This window comes from Stigmatopora nigra, chromosome 1 (genome assembly GCF_051989575.1).
Source record: "Stigmatopora nigra isolate UIUO_SnigA chromosome 1, RoL_Snig_1.1, whole genome shotgun sequence".
Classification (NCBI taxonomy): domain Eukaryota; kingdom Metazoa; phylum Chordata; class Actinopteri; order Syngnathiformes; family Syngnathidae; genus Stigmatopora; species Stigmatopora nigra.
In genome coordinates this window covers 24,791,768-24,810,539 of record NC_135508.1, presented here as the reverse complement: position 1 = coordinate 24,810,539, position 18,772 = coordinate 24,791,768, and the positions used below count along the sequence as shown (strand labels likewise).

The 18,772-nt window shown below is 43.3% G+C and overlaps 3 protein-coding genes and 2 non-coding genes across 6 annotated transcripts; all 5 read left to right on the top strand.

Moving 5' to 3' along the window:
* Positions 1-270: 270 nt before the first annotated feature.
* prim1 (DNA primase subunit 1) lies at positions 271-4,059 on the top strand. The gene is made up of 13 exons (XM_077720275.1): positions 271-687; positions 1,000-1,157; positions 1,232-1,338; positions 1,416-1,489; positions 1,566-1,702; positions 1,805-1,863; positions 1,947-2,058; positions 2,154-2,243; positions 2,319-2,451; positions 2,520-2,589; positions 2,662-2,771; positions 3,730-3,828; positions 3,906-4,059. The coding sequence occupies exons 1-13, from the start codon at positions 564-566 to the stop codon at positions 3,923-3,925; spliced, it is 1,293 nt and encodes a 430-aa protein (XP_077576401.1). The 5' UTR covers positions 271-563; the 3' UTR covers positions 3,926-4,059.
* Positions 4,060-5,240: 1,181 nt separating this feature from the next.
* Positions 5,241-16,102, top strand: LOC144199141 (nascent polypeptide-associated complex subunit alpha). 2 transcript variants are annotated; one of them, XM_077720606.1, is made up of 7 exons: positions 5,241-5,358; positions 5,867-5,941; positions 14,143-14,228; positions 14,422-14,499; positions 14,596-14,742; positions 15,489-15,617; positions 15,707-16,102. In XM_077720606.1, exons 2-7 carry the CDS (start codon positions 5,872-5,874, stop codon positions 15,878-15,880), a joined length of 684 nt encoding a protein of 227 aa, XP_077576732.1. In that variant the 5' UTR covers positions 5,241-5,358; positions 5,867-5,871; the 3' UTR covers positions 15,881-16,102. The 2 variants fall into 2 exon arrangements, with proteins under 2 accessions (XP_077576732.1, XP_077576816.1); XM_077720690.1 differs by having other exon boundaries at positions 5,297-5,354.
* Positions 11,432-14,133, top strand: LOC144199985 (uncharacterized). The gene is made up of 2 exons (XM_077721905.1): positions 11,432-13,519; positions 13,571-14,133. The coding sequence occupies exons 1-2, from the start codon at positions 11,432-11,434 to the stop codon at positions 13,889-13,891; spliced, it is 2,409 nt and encodes an 802-aa protein (XP_077578031.1). The 3' UTR covers positions 13,892-14,133.
* On the top strand, positions 14,275-14,346 carry LOC144207620 (small nucleolar RNA SNORD59). Its single transcript, XR_013328732.1, has one exon. It is a non-coding gene; the product is annotated as a small nucleolar RNA SNORD59 (small nucleolar RNA).
* On the top strand, positions 15,871-15,945 carry LOC144207623 (small nucleolar RNA SNORD59). Its single transcript, XR_013328737.1, has one exon. It is a non-coding gene; the product is annotated as a small nucleolar RNA SNORD59 (small nucleolar RNA).
* Positions 16,103-18,772: the final 2,670 nt, after the last annotated feature.

The following is an 18,772-nucleotide window of genomic DNA, read 5'->3' as shown; positions in this document are numbered from 1 at the left end:
TGAACAGAAAATAAGTTACAAGTAAACCAAAATTAGATTTAGACCTCTTGCGCCCTCTGGAGTTAAAAAGTTTTAAATGTCAGATGTGGTTGAAATTGTGTAGTTTTTAAAGCAGGGTGTACCTTTACAACCTTGTTGTTTAGGATTACATACTTAAAATGTGTTGGTTTTATATTCCGCAGCAATACATCCCACGCGGCGACCTTTGATCAAAAATCGTATTGTGTTTCGGCGGTACGACAAACCAAGTTTCCCAGAACGCACCTCGGTTCCTGATTGAAATAGCAACGCTCGACTATTACACAGCAGCGAGATCGAATTTAAAGGATAGCGCATATTAATGATATTATTGTAATATTGTCATTCATTATTCCATCTGAGATTTAAAATCTACAGTTGTTTTGCTGTCTCGCTTACGTCATGATTTAGATCGTTTCTCATTGGCTCTGATATGTTTACGTAGCTATTTTCCCGCGCTGTGTTCGTTTGTCAGTTTAGCTTTGTTGTGAAACTTGTGAATCTGAAATATTGCTGGCATTTTACCGACCTGACAATACTGCAAAATGCCGTCAGCTTCATCGTCATCTTCAAATTACGACTCAGCAAGTCTACCGGATTTACTTCCACTTTACTACCGTCGACTCTTTCCCTTTTCACAGTACTACCGCTGGCTCAGCTATGGAGGAGGTGAAACTCCATAATAACATTTTGTGTGTTAATGGTATTGCTTGCTTTTTGAGAACCTGCTTGCTGTTGACGGCGATAGGCGAGCCAGATCTCCTGTGTAAACGAATGGTTTTTACTTTGACCGCACAGTAACTACGGCCTATTACTACTTGTATAAATGAAACATGATCATTCAATGCCACTAATCTCAATTCAAATGGCACCTAGGGTTTACAATGGCAGAAAAATATGGATTATCTTTACCACACGTTTCAGTTGATAATCTAAATGGAATGACACTTATGTCTGTTTTTTTTCCATTTACAACATCAGTGCAGAAAAATTATTTCCAGAACCGAGAGTTCTCCTTCACCCTCAAAGACGACATATACATCCGCTACCAGTCTTTTGCCTCATCTAATGAATTGAAGAAGGAAATGCAGAAGATTAACCCTTACAAAATTGATATTGGAGCAGTCTATAGTCACCGGGTAGGAGAGAGAGCATAATCCTGTAATTTGCCAGCACTCCATTATTAACACTTTTTGTTGATTTTTGTTCTCAGCCCAGTCAACATAATACAGTCAAGTCTGGAGCCTTCCAGGCTCTGGAGAAGGAACTGGTCTTCGATATTGACATGACTGATTATGATGATGTCAGAAGATGCTGCAGGTCAACTAATAATCCAATGTATTTTACCCCCTTTGGGGTTTGGAGAGACCCCACTTTAGAGTAAACTTTGTTTACAGTGCTGCAGATATTTGTTCCAAGTGCTGGACCCTGATGACCATCGCTATACAGATCCTGGACAGAGCTCTCCGTGGTATGTCGTAATTTGTTGTACAGTATGTCCCTTCAATATCTTAAAATCATGTTGATTTGAACTTGTGTTATTCTAGTGGACTTTGGTTTTCAGCACCTCCTGTGGGTGTATTCTGGCAGAAGAGGTGTTCATTGTTGGGTGTGTGATGAAGCCGCCAGGACACTTTCAGTATCTGCTCGATCCGCAGTGGCAGAATACCTCAGTTTGGTCAAGGTAACAGATTTTGGGAACTCTTCAGGAATAAATAGGGTAAACTAGTTTTACCAGAAGTTGACTCTGCCTTTGTATGTTTGATTTTCTTTTTTTATTCCATAGGGTGGTGAGGAAACAGTGAAGAAAGTGGTTCTGACAGAGCCAATTCATCCCTTCATTAGGTATTTCTTTGTAGTTTTGCTATTGTCCAATATGTCAACAAAAACATTGTTTAAAAATGAGTTTTTATTTCTGCTTTCAACAGAGAATCTCTGACAGTGGTGGAGCGATACTTTTCTATGTATGCATTGCAGGAGCAGGACATACTGGGCTGCAAAGAGTCTGTAGAACAAGTGTTGGCCCTCGTTCCTGATGATATCATTTTTATTTTGAGTTTTTCAACGTGTGCTTTTCATCTGTAAAAAAAAAAAAAAAAAAAGGAAATTGAATTGCCCTTAACAGGAGTCCAAATGTTCGAAAAGAGTTACAGCAAGACTTCATAAATGAAAACAATCCCCAAAATAGGTGGCAACTCATCATGGAACACGCCAGAAAGAAACAGGTTGGACTGTCTGTCTTTATGTTCAATAATTGCATTTCTTTTCATAAAAAAGAATGACATGCTATTTTATCTCAGGTGACTGCCAAGAAAGGCCAGCACTTTGAGAAAGAAATCATGTTGCAGTACTGTTACCCACGACTGGATGTGAATGTCAGTAAAGGGGTGAACCATTTGCTGAAGAGCCCCTTCAGTGTCCATCCTAAAACAGGTAGAGTGTGAGTTTTCTATCATGAAGTGGAGTTACAATCCGAAATAATCTTTTTCAAAACTGGTCAGGGCGAATCTCTGTTCCTATGGACATCACAGATCTGGATACGTTTGACCCCTTCACCGTACCCACTATAAAGTAAGACACAATTTAGTAGCCCATGTTGTGTCTAGTTGATATTCTGTACTCTGGTGATTAAATCCCTTGTAGTTTGATCTGTAATGAGTTGGATCAAGCCAAGGTGGATGATGTTGAAGAGGATGAAAACTCAGAAGTCAAGGAAAATGAGGAAGAACGTGCAGAGAAACATAAAATAAGAGGTGACTTTTTGGAAGCTATTCAATTTAAGCTAAGTAACGAATGTAGAAAACCGCCCCCTTACAAATGACTGATTTTTGGTCATAAATCGGTGATAGACGCTCATTCCATATCTGTTATACAGTTGTGGTCAAAAGTTTACATACTCTTGTGAAGAATGTGATGTCATGGCTCTCTTTAGTTTCCTGTTATTTCTACAACCCTGATTTTTCTCTGATATAGTGATTGGAAAAGATACTTCTTACACACAAAAACATTCATGAAGTTCGGTTCTTTTATGACTTTATTATGGGTGAACAAAAAAAAGTGATCAAATCTGCTGGGTCAAAAATATACTTACAGCAGCGCTAATATTTGATAACATGTCCCTTGGCCATTTTCACTTCAATTAGGCACTTTTGGTAGCCATCCACAATCTTGTGGTTGAATCTTTGACCACTCCTCTTGACAGAATTGGCAGGTCAGTTAAATTTGATGGCTATCCCATGTTGAAGCCATCTCCAAAAGGACCGACATGCATGTGGGACTTGGTAAAATTACTGAATGTAAAACACGTAGAAGGACCCAAAAACAAAATGAATGTATTTTCATTATGCTGTAATTTTTCAATAGTTTTCAAAAAACACAATACATGATACTAATAGTTTGATTTAAATTGTCCTACATTATTTTTTTAACATTTTATATTGATTTTGTGTGAATCGCCATCACTCCAAAAATGGGACAAGGGTACCCCTGAAATGGGATCGACAGAGGTTGGCAGCTCTGTGTGTGTAATTGTTACTTTATTCTGGTCCTCTACCCATCTGTTTGTTGCATAGTTCTATAATGCAACTTGTATCTAGAATATTGTGTTTGTGTGAAAAACACATTTTCCTTATGTACATTTTTAGCCATCCAATAATATATATAAATTGAGAAAATAAGTAGCTAAATCTCTCAACTCCCTTCTTTTCACAGACTTCAAAAGAACCAGTCTGGCAAAATATGTCAAGTATTTTGATGCATTTTTGGAGGGGCTCTCTCAGTCACAGAAAGGAGAACTTCTCAGAAAGAGTGGTTTGTTTTGCTCTATGACATAAATGTTGATGCATATTCATTCATAGTCATTAATTTTCCTCCTACTCTTTTGCTAGATCTTCAAAAGGAATTTTGAGCTGACCATATACTTTTGGAGCTTCCATTTGGGTGCATTTTCTTTGAAAACAACAACATTATTGTTCATCTTTGATATTGTGAACCGTCTTTTATGTGGTTATTGACACATTAATAATTAAACTTCGAAAGGAATTTAGTCTTCTTTTTGTTTTACTCTTCTTTTTCATGGTAGTTTTAGAATGTCATATTCACCTGATATCTATTTTAAAAATGTTGTGGTTCCAGTATATATGACAAAATATCTGCAGCTGAGTTTTTTCCCCAGCATTTTAAGCGACAGTGTCAGTAATGGGTGCTATTTCTGTATTTGACCCCCACACAAAGGACGCACCGTTAAAAAAGACGCAGCCAAGCATGGCAAAACATACACGCTACACCCACACGCTAAAAACACATTTTTAAAAAGGCAACGGAAGCAAAACTGAGTTCGGTTGTAATTTATTTAGCCTTTTGACAATGTACTCAAGTCATCGTCACCCACAAATCCATCAAAGTCCTCATTTTCTGTGTCCAAATGAGTCATCGAAAACGCTGGGTCCCCTCTCTCCGTTCTCAGAGTGACCGTTATTGCCATGTGGCTCCACAGAGATGATGGCAAAAGCTCAAACAACCGTGCAAGCAGACATGTTTGCCCAGGCGGACACAATCCATTCGCAAATCGTAGCGTAATTAGCCCGGCGCTGCCTTCCACTCTTCGTGGAGCTGTGTTCACCAGCTACCATCCACTATTCCCATGCTGCTTGCAACTTTGCTTTGAAATGATGGCAAGCACCAAATTAGTGTGTTCGCCGTCATACCAGGTGTATTTACAAAAGAACTATATATCCCAGCAGTCCCTGCTTCCTACTGCAACAAAGTGAATTTCCCAAATTCGGGATGAATAAAGTTTAACCTAAAAAGCGAGGGTAATGTGACTGACTACTATTTTTTTTAAACGTGTTAAAATGTCAAATTAAAAATGAGGAAATATGTACAAAAACATTTCAAGTTTATCACTTTGGACATACATCGTCCAAACCTCATTAGAAATTAAATGGAATGTACTTTTTGGCTGAAATTTGTAATAATTTAACAATTTTTTGGCGTATTAAGAAATACAGTTTGGTAAATATCTATTGGGTGTTTTTTTATTAAGATAAATAGATTTCTTCTTTAATTGGAATCATTTCATCCTTACCTTTGTCTGCTTTCTGTATTGACAGTTTCACTTCATTATACTTTATTATTATGAATTCTGTCATCCTGACCATAATTTGGGTTAACTGAATTTGTAAAATATAGTTTTTTTTTGTACAAAAACACGAGTGTGGTGAATAGATGGCGTTGTTGGTAACCCGGAACAGGAAATTGTACCCAAGCCGGATATTCGATTCCAAACTAGAGTCCTAAAGTTCTCTCTCGTTGCCATCTTGGATATAGCATCTTCGGTCGGTGAGTTTCTCCATTCTAAATCTAATGCCATCCAGTTCTTTCCTAAACATTACAGTCCCTAAAAACGATCTTCAACAATAAATCAATTTTTTATTACTAGCTAGTTACGAAATTTCCCCGTATTTTCCACGTTAAATAAATATGCCTTTGTATCGCCGTGAAGCTACTCAAAATGGGGGAGAACATGCTTTCTCTATTTGATACATGTGTGGCCTGTCACAACCACATTGGTAGTTCGATTACAATTATAGCCCTTAAGATAATGACAACTCGTTGAGCCTTTAAACTGTGTTTTATCCTTTAGTCCTTAAATAATTGTTTGTAGCATAACCTAGCTAATATAAAGGCTCGCCGAACTAAAGCATGGGTTACCTCAACAAGTTCAATTAACTGTTACTCATAAAATTCATCTCTTATTAATAATGCAGCTAATGTACTTGACAAATCAAACATCGTTAACTTCAACATGTGGTTTTACCTAAAAACTAACCGTGCCGTCTTTTCTTAGCAAACATGCCCGGCGAAGCGACAGAAACGGTCCCTGTCACCGAACAGGAGATGCAGCAGCCACAAGTGGAGACGGGTTTGTACATTTACGTTGTCATAAGCAAGCATGCATTTAGAAATGCTGTAACTAACAGGAACACTGATGTTGTCCTTGGTTCTGCACTCTTATCGTGCTAATATGTCACTTACATTTGGGATTTTATTTGAGGGGCTTGAGCTGAATTGGTGTAAGATGAGTGGTGTGTATTTGGTGTGCCTTTAACAGCTGATAGTCGTTTTGACTGTCAGCTGCTGTGTTGTACATTTGCTGCAGGTTTGTCTTAAGGAGAAGTAACCTAGAACCTTGTTTGTTCAGTTTTGTTAAGTGTTATGTTCTGACAAATCGATTAGTTGTAGAAAGCATGTTGTGTGTTTTGTGTGTTCACTAAAAGCATTCTCACAAACACAGGAGACTGAATTAAGCCATTTATATAGTGGGATTTCACCAAAGATCACTGCCAACCTTCCAAATTGATTGGACATCTGTCCCCACCAAAGGCAGACTGTGACCTAATACACCATTCTTCTGGTCTACATTTTACATTTATATCTTGGCCTGTTTAAATTCCAGCTACGCACAAAGATCCAACGGTGATTTTTGTGAATTGACAGCCGAAAAAACCCACACACATAAGGATGCTGTGATAGAGCGACAGAAAATCCTTTGGTTATGTCCCGATGAGATACATTGTTTCAGTATCGGCGCCCGGCGTGGCTACCTTTGGGGTATGGGCTGGTATTGGATTTGGTTGTCAGATCGTATCTGCTCCGCGGAGTTGCATGTGTTTTTGTAGTGTCGTTCTTTTCGTCTGCTGGAAACCACACTAAGTAGAGTTGACAAAAACTGTCATATCTTTCAAATTTGAAACTTCAAACTTCTGTGAATAAGTGAATGAATTACTTTCCTTATTCAAATGCGAAAGTAACTGTTACCTTACTTTATAAGCAAAGAGAAAATGAAATAAATTTTTTTTAAAGTATTTTTCTTTTTCTTTTGTGCAATAAAGATAAAACAAGTTAATTTCACTGAAAAGTAAAAATACAACCTGCAGAAATTTTGTCAGGTGTATTTTTTATTAATCTTCGAACCAACCGTTGCTATCCCAGCTGATTCCAGGCCAGAGGCAGTAGACACCCTGGATTGGCCAGTCAATCGCAGGGCACAGGGAGACGCTTGCACTCGCATCTACTAGGAGCAATTTAGTGTCCAATCAGCCCACCGTGCATTTTTTTGGAATGTGGGAGGAAGCCGGAGTACCCGGAGAAAACCCACACAGGCCTGAGAGAACATGCAAACTCCACACAGTTGCACGTGACCTGGATTTGAACCCAGGATTCCAGAGCTGTAAGGCAGATGTACTAACCACACACACCACGGGGCCGTTGCTTGTGCTATATGACATAAATAAATTAACCAACTAAAGTCATCATGCCCGTTGCCAAGCAGACTATTTTCAGCATCACAAAAACTGATATGGCCATTTACAATAAAATATAATTTTGAAAAATGGGTGAACCTAACCCATTTTAACCTAAGACGAGAAGTTTTAGATTTCTGCAACGGTTTCAGAACATTCACACAAAATGGAGAAACACCTTGATATCAAGTAAGCAAATATTACATACTGTTCTCAAATGAAGACTGTTTTTCGGGGATTTGAAATATATTTACTGGGCTTTTAAAAAAATATAATTATATTTTTATTCAATAAAAAAGAAAACGCCAGGGAGAATTTACTTGGATCTTTCAGTGGATCGGCTTTGTTTTGTCATCTCAATCACTCATTTTGGCTGTGTTATTGTCCTTTTGCGTTCATGCTCCTTGTTAGCCTTTATTGCTAACCAAGCTAAAAATACATTTCCTTATCTCCTGGGCATTGGTCTGGAACTAGCAGTCATCTCTCAACAGTGTCCCCCGGTCTCTGGTGGTCGGGTGGTGTGATTGCAGTTTAAAATTATCAAATTTTTATCAAACGTTTTATTGTTATTGAAAAAAATATTTTCATGATAATTATTAATATTGTTTTATCACCCAGCTCTACCTACCAGTAAGCAATAATTTCCCCTGAGTAACGTTACATCTCAAGAGAGGAATGACAGTAACAGATTAATTTGTTATGCGTACTCCATTATATAACATTTCAATTCTTGACTTTAAAACAAGTGATTCATCATTTACTGGTTACATTATATCTTGCATAATTTTTACTTGTCTAAAAATATGGGACATGTTATGACACTGGACTGAACAGTATGATACGAAACTAAGATGAACAACCATCTTTTTATTGCACAAAGATTGTTTCAATCAGTTTCTGGATTTTCTTAAATATGTATGAATTTGATCTAGTTTTTTATTGAAAGTTTTTAATATTGTTGAGAAAATTATCTCACGGTGACAAATCATTGTCATTTTACTACTATTGTCTACTGTTATCAATATTAAAAGAAGGCTCCATCTCATTGTTAATGTCATTGCGCAGCTAGGAAATTCGTATAGTAAGTAACATTTAATTAGCCCGGTCCTCGAGAGCCCCTTTCCAGTCTGTTTTCTACATCTCCCTCCTCTACCCCACCTGAATCAAAGGATCACCTCATCACCAAGCTGTCCAGATACTTCATACCTATCTAGATTATTTGAATTAGATATAATTATAAGATGCTGATTGCATCGTGCACAAAGATTGTTGTATCAACATGTGTACAGTGGTACCTCGACATGAGTGGCCCGACATACGAGCAATTTTTGAGATGCGAGTAAAATTTCAGGCAAATATTTATCTTGAGATACGAGACAATTTTTGATACACTAGCAGACAGCGGATGCGAGATGCTGCTCATAAGAACATCATGGGCACTTTCCCTGCAACTCCCTCGTGTAATGTCTCTGGTCGCACCTTCCTCTTTGGGGCAGAGCGGTGCATTTTAAATCAGTGCGAATGACGTGTTTATACTACTTCTCGTTGCAAGTGGTCGTGCGTCATCCTATTGTGAGGACATTTGTGTGCATCTTTTTGGGAATATTTTGAAGGGAATACAAACTCTAACCTTTTGATATTGACTGAAATTCAGTGTTAGTCAAACTAAATTAGAAATAAGTCTAGTGTTAGATTCGACGAAACTTATTGTTGAGTGTGTCTGCATCGTAATCCAGGTTCATTTAAATCTGTAATTTTAACAGGGCGTTGCCATGCAATAACCCCCGTCCCCCCTCCTTCAAAATCCATTTAATTTTAGTACTTTTAAACACATTTTAGTAATATTAAACCACTAGTTATATATTACTAGATGGCAAAATAGAACAAATGCATTTTTTTTCAATCCAATATCCAGTTATTGGTGTAGAATGATTTAATCTATTTTTAGAAAGGTATGAAAATGTAAAACAAAATTAGAATTAAGTTTAGTGTAAGGTTAGAAAATTTATTTTTGAGTGTCTGCATCGTAATATAAGTTCATTTAAATTTGTTTATCATGTTACAAGCGTGTTGCCGTGCAAAAAGCCCCCCCTCTCCGCGAAATCTGTTTAATTTTGTTCTATTAAACACATTTTAGTATACTATTAAACCACTAGTTATTTGATACTTTGTTAATAGATGGCAAATTAGAACGAATAAAACATTTTTTTTCCTATCCAATATCCTGTTGTCCTGGTGTTTTTTCAAAGGATTGGAAAAATGAATGTGCTTTTAGTTCATTTCAATGGGAAACGTTCGTTTAAGATATGAGAAAATCGACATGCGAGCTCGGTCACGGAACAAATTGAGCTCGTATCTCAGAGTACCACTGTACCATAAAATGTGAACTTAAAGGAATTGATGTTTCTGCACTTATTAATAAAATTTAAATCTCTTATCTTATATGCACGACTGACCAATATTAACATTCAGGATTGGGGTCGTTTTTTATTTCATCAATGCATCTAAGGCAGAGGTCTCCAAACCAGTCGGTCCTCGAGGGCCCACTTTGGGTGAGGGTTTTTGTACTGATCCGACACAACAGTTTAACCAATGAGGTTTCTGCTGAAAAAAAAGAAGCACCTGACTGCAATCCACTGATTGCACTTCTAGGATACCAGATTGGTGGAAAGATTTCCTCTTACAGGTTGGAACGAAAACCCAAACCCACTGGAACAGTTAAGGGACCACTGATCTAAGGGTTGATATGGTTAAAAAAGGAAATGCCGATTCCTTTCTCCATTTACTCTAAGTCGCCTGAAATTCCTTACTTTCACACCTAAAATCGGAAGTCGTGTGTCTTGTTAGGGTGACCAGTGATTGTTAGCTTGAGCTCTCTAAAATTTGAAATTTCAGGGCTAAAAAAAATGATATACAAGCAAGCACAATGGACGCGAGATGCTGCTCATAAACACTATGGGTACTGTCTCTCTCCCCGCAACTCATGGGCACTGATTCTCCTGGTGAATTTGCTGTGTCGAATTGAAAATAAGCTCTGCATTTTGAATGTCTTACATTATACCTTGGTGAAAGGAAAGAACCACTATTCTAACCTTAAAAGTATGGATTTGTTCTTGGTTTGATCATTTAACCTGCATGGGAAACACTGGAGCATACCCATTTAAATATAAATTCAAGATTTTTTTTATTCAGCTACACCACCAGCCAGAGCTTCCACCCAGCAGAATCAGACAGGCTCTGGCTCTTCTGAACCCAAAGGCAAAGATGCCAAAAGTGCTCAGGTTTCCTCTGCTCCAAAGGCTGTTCCTGGCAGAAGGAAACACTCTTCCATGTCTGCCTCCTCCTCTTCTCCTACATCCCCAAAATCCACTCCTTCAATCCCATTGTCACCGGTTCGATCCCCCTTAGCTTCCTCACCATCACCTGTTCAGGGTGCTCATTTTACCCCGAAAGTTGTTAAGGCAGGCAAAGATGAAAACAAACAGAAAGGCGAGTCCTCTTTGCCTAAACCTACCTCCCAGGATGTCAAGGTCTTTGAAGAAAGTAATAAGTCATTGGGTACTAAGCAAGTTTTTGATCGTAACTCTGCCCTAACTGAACCAAAATGTACATTGTCACCTGGTGTAAAATCTGTGGCACACCCAGCAACACTTAAAGTTAGCCCAAAGCCTGTTGTGGCAGCTTCAGATTGCCTTGCTTCTAGCCCTTCCAAATGTTCTGAAGTTTTGCTGCCACATGCATCTGTTCCTGTTGATGATCTGCCACCGCTCATCCCACCTACTAAATTTAACAAACTGGTAAATAAAAGCAGTCCCAATGCCCCTATTGAAATACCTAAAATGCAAGCTCAATCTAATCAAATAAAGGCAGACAAAGATCTGGAGCCTGAGGAAGCTGTTCTAATTAAAGAACTTCCTACAGCCTCAAATGCCAATGCTCAAACAATAAATCAATCTCAAATAAAGGGCACCGAAACGATTTCAAAGTCCAATCCCAGTTTTCCTGGGACTAAGCCATCTGCTCATTTAGAGGTCACGAAGACAGCCATCGAGCTCAAATCTGTTCCTATGGAGGTGGCAAAACCAACCTCTCAGATTGGACATAATCCAATGGGGGCTGCTGAACCAGGCTCACAAGCCTCTCAAGAGAAATCTGCTCTTATGAAAGATGTCAAAGTTGCTCATGTGGAGGTTTCCAAGGCCTCCAAGCCGGTGCCGCAGGACAAGGCCCCCAAGCCGGCGCCGCAGGACAAGGCCCCCAAGCCGGCGCCGCAGGACAAGGCCCCCAAGCCGGCGCCGCAGGACAATGCGGCAAAGCCGGCGCCGCAGGACAAGGCGGCCAAGCCGGCGCCGCAGGACAAGGCGGCCAAGCTGGCGCCGCAGGACAAGGCGGCCAAGCCGGCGCCGCAGGACAAGGCGGACAAGGCCCCCAAGCCGGCGCCGCAGGACAAGGCGGACAAGGCCCCCAAGCCGGCGCCGCAGGACAAGGCGGACAAGGCCCCCAAGCCGGCGCCGCAGGACAAGGCGGCCAAGCCGGCGCCGCAGGACAAGGCGGCCAAGCCGGCGCCGCAGGACAAGGCCGCCAAGCCGGCGCCGCAGGACAAGGCCGCCAAGCCGGCGCCGCAGGACAAGGCGGACAAGGCCCCCAAGCCGGCGCCGCAGGACAAGGCGGCCAAGCCGGCGCCGCAGGACAAGGCGGCCAAGCCGGCGCCGCAGGACAAGGCGGCCAAGCCGGCGCCGCAGGACAAGGCGGACAAGGTCGCCAAGCCGGCGCCGCAGGACAAGGCGGACAAGGCCGCCAAGCCGGCGCCGCAGGACAAGGCGGACAAGGCCGCCAAGCCGGCGCCGCAGGACAAGGCGGACAAGGCCCCCAAGCTGGCGCCGCAGGACAAGGCGGACAAGGCCCCCAAGCCGGCGCCGCATGACAAGGCCCCCAAGCCGGCGCCGCAGGACAAGGCCCCCAAGCCGGCGCCGCAGGACAAGGCCCCCAAGCCGGCGCCGCAGGACAAGGCCCCCAAGCCGGCGCCCCAGGACAAGGCCCCCAAGCCGGCGCCCCAGGACAAGGCCCCCAAGCCGGCGCCCCAGGACAAGGCCCCCAAGCCGGCGCCCCAGGACAAGGCCCCCAAGCCGGCGCCCCAGGACAAGGCCCCCAAGCCGGCGCCCCAGGACAAGGCCCCCAAGCCGGCGCCCCAGGACAAGGCCCCCAAGCCGGCGCCCCAGGACAAGGCCCCCAAGCCGGCGCCCCAGGACAAGGCCCCCAAGCCGGCGCCCCAGGACAAGGCCCCCAAGCCGGCGCCCCAGGACAAGGCCCCCAAGCCGGCGCCCCAGGACAAGGCCCCCAAGCCGGCGCCCCAGGACAAGGCCCCCAAGCCGGCGCCCCAGGACAAGGCCCCCAAGCCGGCGCCCCAGGACAAGGCCCCCAAGCCGGCGCCCCAGGACAAGGCCCCCAAGCCGGCGCCCCAGGACAAGGCCCCCAAGCCGGCGCCCCAGGACAAGGCCCCCAAGCCGGCGCCCCAGGACAAGGCCCCCAAGCCGGCGCCCCAGGACAAGGCCGCCAAGCCGGCGCCCCAGGACAAGGCCGCCAAGCCGGCGCCCCAGGACAAGGCCGCCAAGCCGGCGCCCCAGGACAAGGCCGCCAAGCCGGCGCCCCAGGACAAGGCCGCCAAGCCGGCGCCCCAGGACAAGGCCGCCAAGCCGGCGCCTCAGGACAAGGCCGCCAAGCCGGCGCCCCAGGACAAGGCCGCCAAGCCGGCGCCCCAGGACAAGGCGGCCAAGCCGGCGCCCCAGGACAAGGCCGCCAAGCCGGCGCCCCAGGACAAGGCCGCCAAGCCGGCGCCCCAGGACAAGGCCGCCAAGCCGGGGCCCCAGGACAAGGCCGCCAAGCCGGGGCCCCAGGACAAGGCCGCCAAGCCGGGGCCCCAGGACAAGGCCGCCAAGCCGGGGCCCCAGGACAAGGCCGCCAAGCCGGGGCCCCAGGACAAGGCCGCCAAGCCGGCGCCCCAGGACAAGGCCGCCAAGCCGGCGCCCCAGGACAAGGCCGCCAAGCCGGCGCCCCAGGACAAGGCCGCCAAGCCGGCGCCCCAGGACAAGGCCGCCAAGCCGGCGCCCCAGGACAAGGCCGCCAAGCCGGCGCCCCAGGACAATGCCGCCAAGCCGGCGCCCCAGGACAAGGCCGCCAAGCCGGCGCCCCAGGACAAGGCCGCCAAGCCGGCGCCCCAGGACAAACATGTGGTGGCTGAGATGGTTAAGGCAGAGAAATCAAATCTAAAGGTCGAACCCAAATCAAATGCAAAAACAATAGAAGTTAGGAAAAAAGTTGTTGAGCAGTCTCCTGTTGCTGACCCATCTTCTGAAAAGCTGGCATTTGCTGGGGCTTTTGTCCAACCTGATATAGAGGTAATAAATTCGGTCCCATCATTCAAAACTGCCCCTACAACTGAAAAAACTCAAGCCCAGTTGGAGACTTTGGTCAACAATGATGAGGGTATTTCTATTTTTATTCTTTCTTGTTGCTCTGTCCTAATGTCAAATAAATGGATAGTTTACCACACACATAGGCACACTGTTTAAATCTCTTTACTAATCGTAAAAATCAAAACTTTAAAGTGTGATGTCTATAATTGTTTTTTTGTGAGGCGATTACCGATTTGGTTGATTATATATTTCAGCATACATGTATTTTATGTATTACCTGTGGAATGTTGGGGGCAAGCTGAAATTCTGATGTACCAAACATGTTATAGGATTTTTCAGGAGAATGAAATGTCTATTATTATCACTGCTGCCTTTTCTTACAGTAGGTGTATTTATGAAAATGCTAGGTTCTGGTACAGAGTCGGAGAGTGATGATTCGGTCCCTGAACTGGAGGAACAGGACTCTGCACAAACTCAGACACAGCAAGCACAGGTGAGGAAGGCTAAAGCCTCTTTTGTTGTATTTGCCAAACATTGTTGCTTTGCTGATGATTCAGACATTGACTTTCGTTCTTCTGAGCCTACTGAAGCCAGCTTTTGTCCTGAGAAGTTATTTTTTTAATCAAAGGCAGTCAAATTAATTTTCTCGGTCCACGTAAATTTGGATGAACTTTCGCCTGCCATAGGTTGCCGCCGCCGCTGAACTAGATGAGGAACCGGTCAGCAAAGCCAAACAAAGCCGCAGTGAAAAGAAAGCACGAAAAGTAATTTTGAATTGCTGTTTTTAAAAAGAACTCCCTTTTGATTTCCTCGGCTTAAATCATGACTATAGGACTGTTTTTTCTTTGGATTTTTTATAGGCGATGTCAAAGCTTGGCCTCAGGCAGGTCACGGGCGTCACCAGAGTCACAATTCGCAAGTCCAAGAACATCTTGTTTGTCATCACCAAACCAGACGTCTACAAGAGCCCGGCATCAGACACCTACATAGTGTTTGGGGAAGCTAAGGTATATAACCCGATAATACATTGTCATTCCAACCTCAGGTAGCCAGTCGTAAGGAAAATCCTCTTTAACTACTGTATTTGCTATATTTAATGCACAAAATTTAGTGCCAAAAAAACTACAGCAAAGTCTGGGTGTGCTTTATACCTGAATCACGGTGAAACGCTGCCCTTTCCCGGAGAAAAAGTCCCCTCTGCAGCTGTTATGTATAATACAAAACGTAGAACCTGTCTTTGTCCGCCAGATAGCGACAATCTACTTTATTTATTTTTCAAGAGCCAGCCTTACTAAAGCCTCCTGCAACTTTATCGACTAATAGTAGGACAAAAAAATTTACCAGTTGCTCTGGGGAAACGAGTCTGCCCAGGGAGTGCTATCCTTGCTCAAGAAAAATGGAATCAAGTGTTTAGTGAATCTGATGATGATCAATCAAACTTGAAAAAGAATTGAATATTGTGATGAATTACACTAAGGATTTCAAAGTGCAAATTCCAGTTCAGAATTGGGTTCATAATGGTAGTAGTTTGTTTTACCAGGTTTCCGTGCCATAAGTTGTGAACAAATGTTTGGTCATGGCGACATTGGTTCAGCTTTGGTCTGAGCTGAGGCAAAACTATTTAAAAAAATATATCTATATACCTTTTTTATTTTATCATTATTTTTAATTATGGGTGCGCATTATGTTCGAATAAATACATTTATAAAAATATATATAAATATATATTTTCTTTAATTATATTATATTTCAGATTGAAGATCTATCACAGCAAGCCCAGCTTGCTGCCGCAGAAAAATTCAAAGTTCAGGGAGAAGCTGTATCAAATGTTCAGGAAAACACACAGACGCCAACAGTACAGGAGGAGAGCGAAGAGGAAGAGGTGAGGAGTAATCAAACATTAGGCAAGCTGGCAAATGTCCCACTATTCCCTCTAATTTCCTCAATTTGTTCCTCACCCTGCTGTTTTAGGTTGATGAGACCGGGGTTGAGGTCAAGGATATCGAACTCGTTATGTCACAAGCCAACGTGTCACGGGCAAAGGCTGTGCGTGCGCTGAAGAACAACAACAATGACATTGTCAATGCTATAATGGTAAGTTATCTGAGTCTGTTTAATGAGTTTTCTGAAAGAAATCTGCAGTGATGATTGAAACAGTGACTTTCGTTCTTCTGAGTTTGTCTGAAGCCAACATATCTGTCCTGAGTAGAGATGCTCTTTGATATAGCTTAGTAAGGAATTAAATAATTATTGTAGTTGACCAATTTGTGAATCCTTCCAAGAAGTGTTTGATGAAAGCTTGCTGATTCAATATTAGCTCATTTATAGAATTTATACCCAAGATGGAAATAAAATGTCTCAACAATATGCAAAGATGTTTCCAGTGATTTCTAGGGGAAAATATTTAATTTTGTTTGTTTGTTTGATGGTTTGGCATCAATTGCTCAAAATCACTGTGGAAGCTTCCTTGGACACCTGATTGTTTGGTGGGTCTGGGACACTGCCCTTTTGAGAATGCAAGCACGCTGAATTCTTTTGACTTAACAGAACAATACACTGTTGCAAAACACTGAACTGCATACACTGTCAGATGAGCATAAATTAATTGACAATGAACATTGTTGATTCGATAGCCAGCCCACTCAGAGTACAACGTAGGTGGCGAAGGGAAAGAAAGCAAAAGCGCGAATGATGGGTGGGCCTAGCTGCTACGCCAAGGCAGCAACCACACCGAGAACCGCTTCTGTTACACCCTTCATTTTTATCTTGAAACCCGGAGAAATTATCAGAACAGTGATTAGTTGTTGCTTCTTCAATCCAACTTTACTGTTGTCGTCATCAACACATAATATTAAATTACACCCATATATATATATATATAGAGAGAGAGAGAGAGAGAGAGAGAGAGAGAGAGAGAGAGAGAGAGAGAGAGAGAGAGAGAGAGAGAGAGAGAGAGAGAGAGAGAGAGAGAGAGAGAGAGAGAGAGAGAGAGAGAGAGAGAGAGAGAGAGAGAGAGAGAGAGAGAGAGAGAGAGAGAGAGAGAGAGAGAGAGAGAGAGAGAGAGAGAGAGAGAGAGAGATGTATACATATATTTAAACGTACAATTACACTTCTTCAATCTACGGTCATAACTTGTATCTTTTCTTTTTACAACCTCGAGAAGTCCTTCTCAACTATTCAACAAGGCAAACAATGAAATACAATAACATAACTTCCTTTCAAAAACTGACATTGAAACTACTAATAATGGAAACGGTAATGGCAGCCGAAGGTAGCGTGGTACATCCATCTGCATGACCTGAGACTCGGACATTCACGCTCGCAATTCATGAGTAAATAAACATTACTAAACATCTCCTTTCTCACATGCTAAATTGTATATTGTAAACCACAAACTCAACCGGCCTCTACACCAACCAGCATACCCTGAAACACGGAGAAATAATCAGAACAGTGATTAGTTGTTGCTTCTTCAATCCAACTCTACTGTTATGACAAAAAATCTCCCGTGCTTCAAGCTATGTGCAACAAGGCAGCAATAATCAAACACCGACACATCCAATCCAAACCTAGTTATACATCCCCAACATGCAATCGTTAATATATTAAACACTTTCGCATGTCACACACTCCGCTATAAAACAAATGTCTTGACATCAGTACATTCCAAATATCTCTCCCCTTGTTTGTTGTTTCATGTTCCAAACTGCTTCTTTGTTTCCACTTGTTCCAACCCCCGGGCTGTAATCCGAAGCTCTTCTACAGTGGCTTGGAGCCTCAAATTGTGTGTATTAAATATCTTCTGTTTCTCTGGCTGTGTGAATGACGTTTTCATTTGTCAATAACTTCCAGCCACTACACCAAAGCGACTTGGGCATCAACCTCACTGTAGTGAGTATGTTTGTAGGACTGCATGCTCTTGTGAATATGAACAGAGCTTAGCTCTTCGACAGTCTGGAGACTACTTTCGTTCTCCTCCAGTTTTAACAGTCTGTGGATCTGCTCACTCACCTCACTTCGAGTCTGCCGCCCCTGAAAGTTGTCATTAGTTTAAGATGGTTGTTCTATCTCCCATCCTAGGTGCTGAGCCATGATCCTCTGAGCTAAACATAAAGTCGTTTTCATCCTGCAGCTCCTCAATGCATTTACAATCTGCATCCCTTCCCTTATCCATATCGTAGATCCGGGCCTTCATCAGGAGGCTGTGCTTATGCTGGTGGTTTTGTTCTGAGCGTGCCCTCCAGCCTGCCAATTGATCCTCAAACACCTCTTTGGTTTCCTGCAGTATTCTGTTATCCTCTTTGAGATCTTCCACTTTGGCCTTGTAAAACTCCATCTTGTGCATTTCCTCCCTGTAGCTTGCCACCTCACTCCAGCTAATTTAGCTTTGATTGCGCGCTCTGTCGGCGCATCCAGTTCATCGTGGCAGACACGGGCTTCTACGAGCAGCTTCAAATTCTCCTGCTGGAGGCTCTTTATTTCTCTCCATGTTTTCCTGCTTGTGTCTGTTGTCCAGCAGTTGTTCATTCCTATCTTCTAGCTCTTGTCTAAGTCCTCTGATCTTTGCCTTTGAATTGGCAAGGTCCACCATCAGGTGTAGCTGAGTTCCCACCTGGTGTTGTTGTATGTTGGGAGGATTGACGATGGATGGTGCAGTGGATGTGCCACAAAGCACACAAACCCCATCTTCCCTTTCCTGAGTTAGCTCTGCTATGGTCTCTTCTTTTGGAATGGAGTTGATTGACGCAGCAGCTGTCTCATTTGCCTCTGACACTGGACAACACATCTTCAAGGAAGGCAGAGTCAAAGGGGACATTTCCTTGTTCATGGTTGACCACCAGCCATTTAAAAGGGGCTTCTCTTAGTGGTCTGACACCTCGGACTTTACATCATGCTTGGAAATGTTCTCCACTCCCACGCGGATAACGGTGTGTGCACCGCACATCTCGCCTTCCCTGCTGACAGGCAAAACACCTCCTTGTGACATAGATAGGGCGACTAGTGTTCCAGTGGGGTGCCGGGGGCTGGATGTAGTAA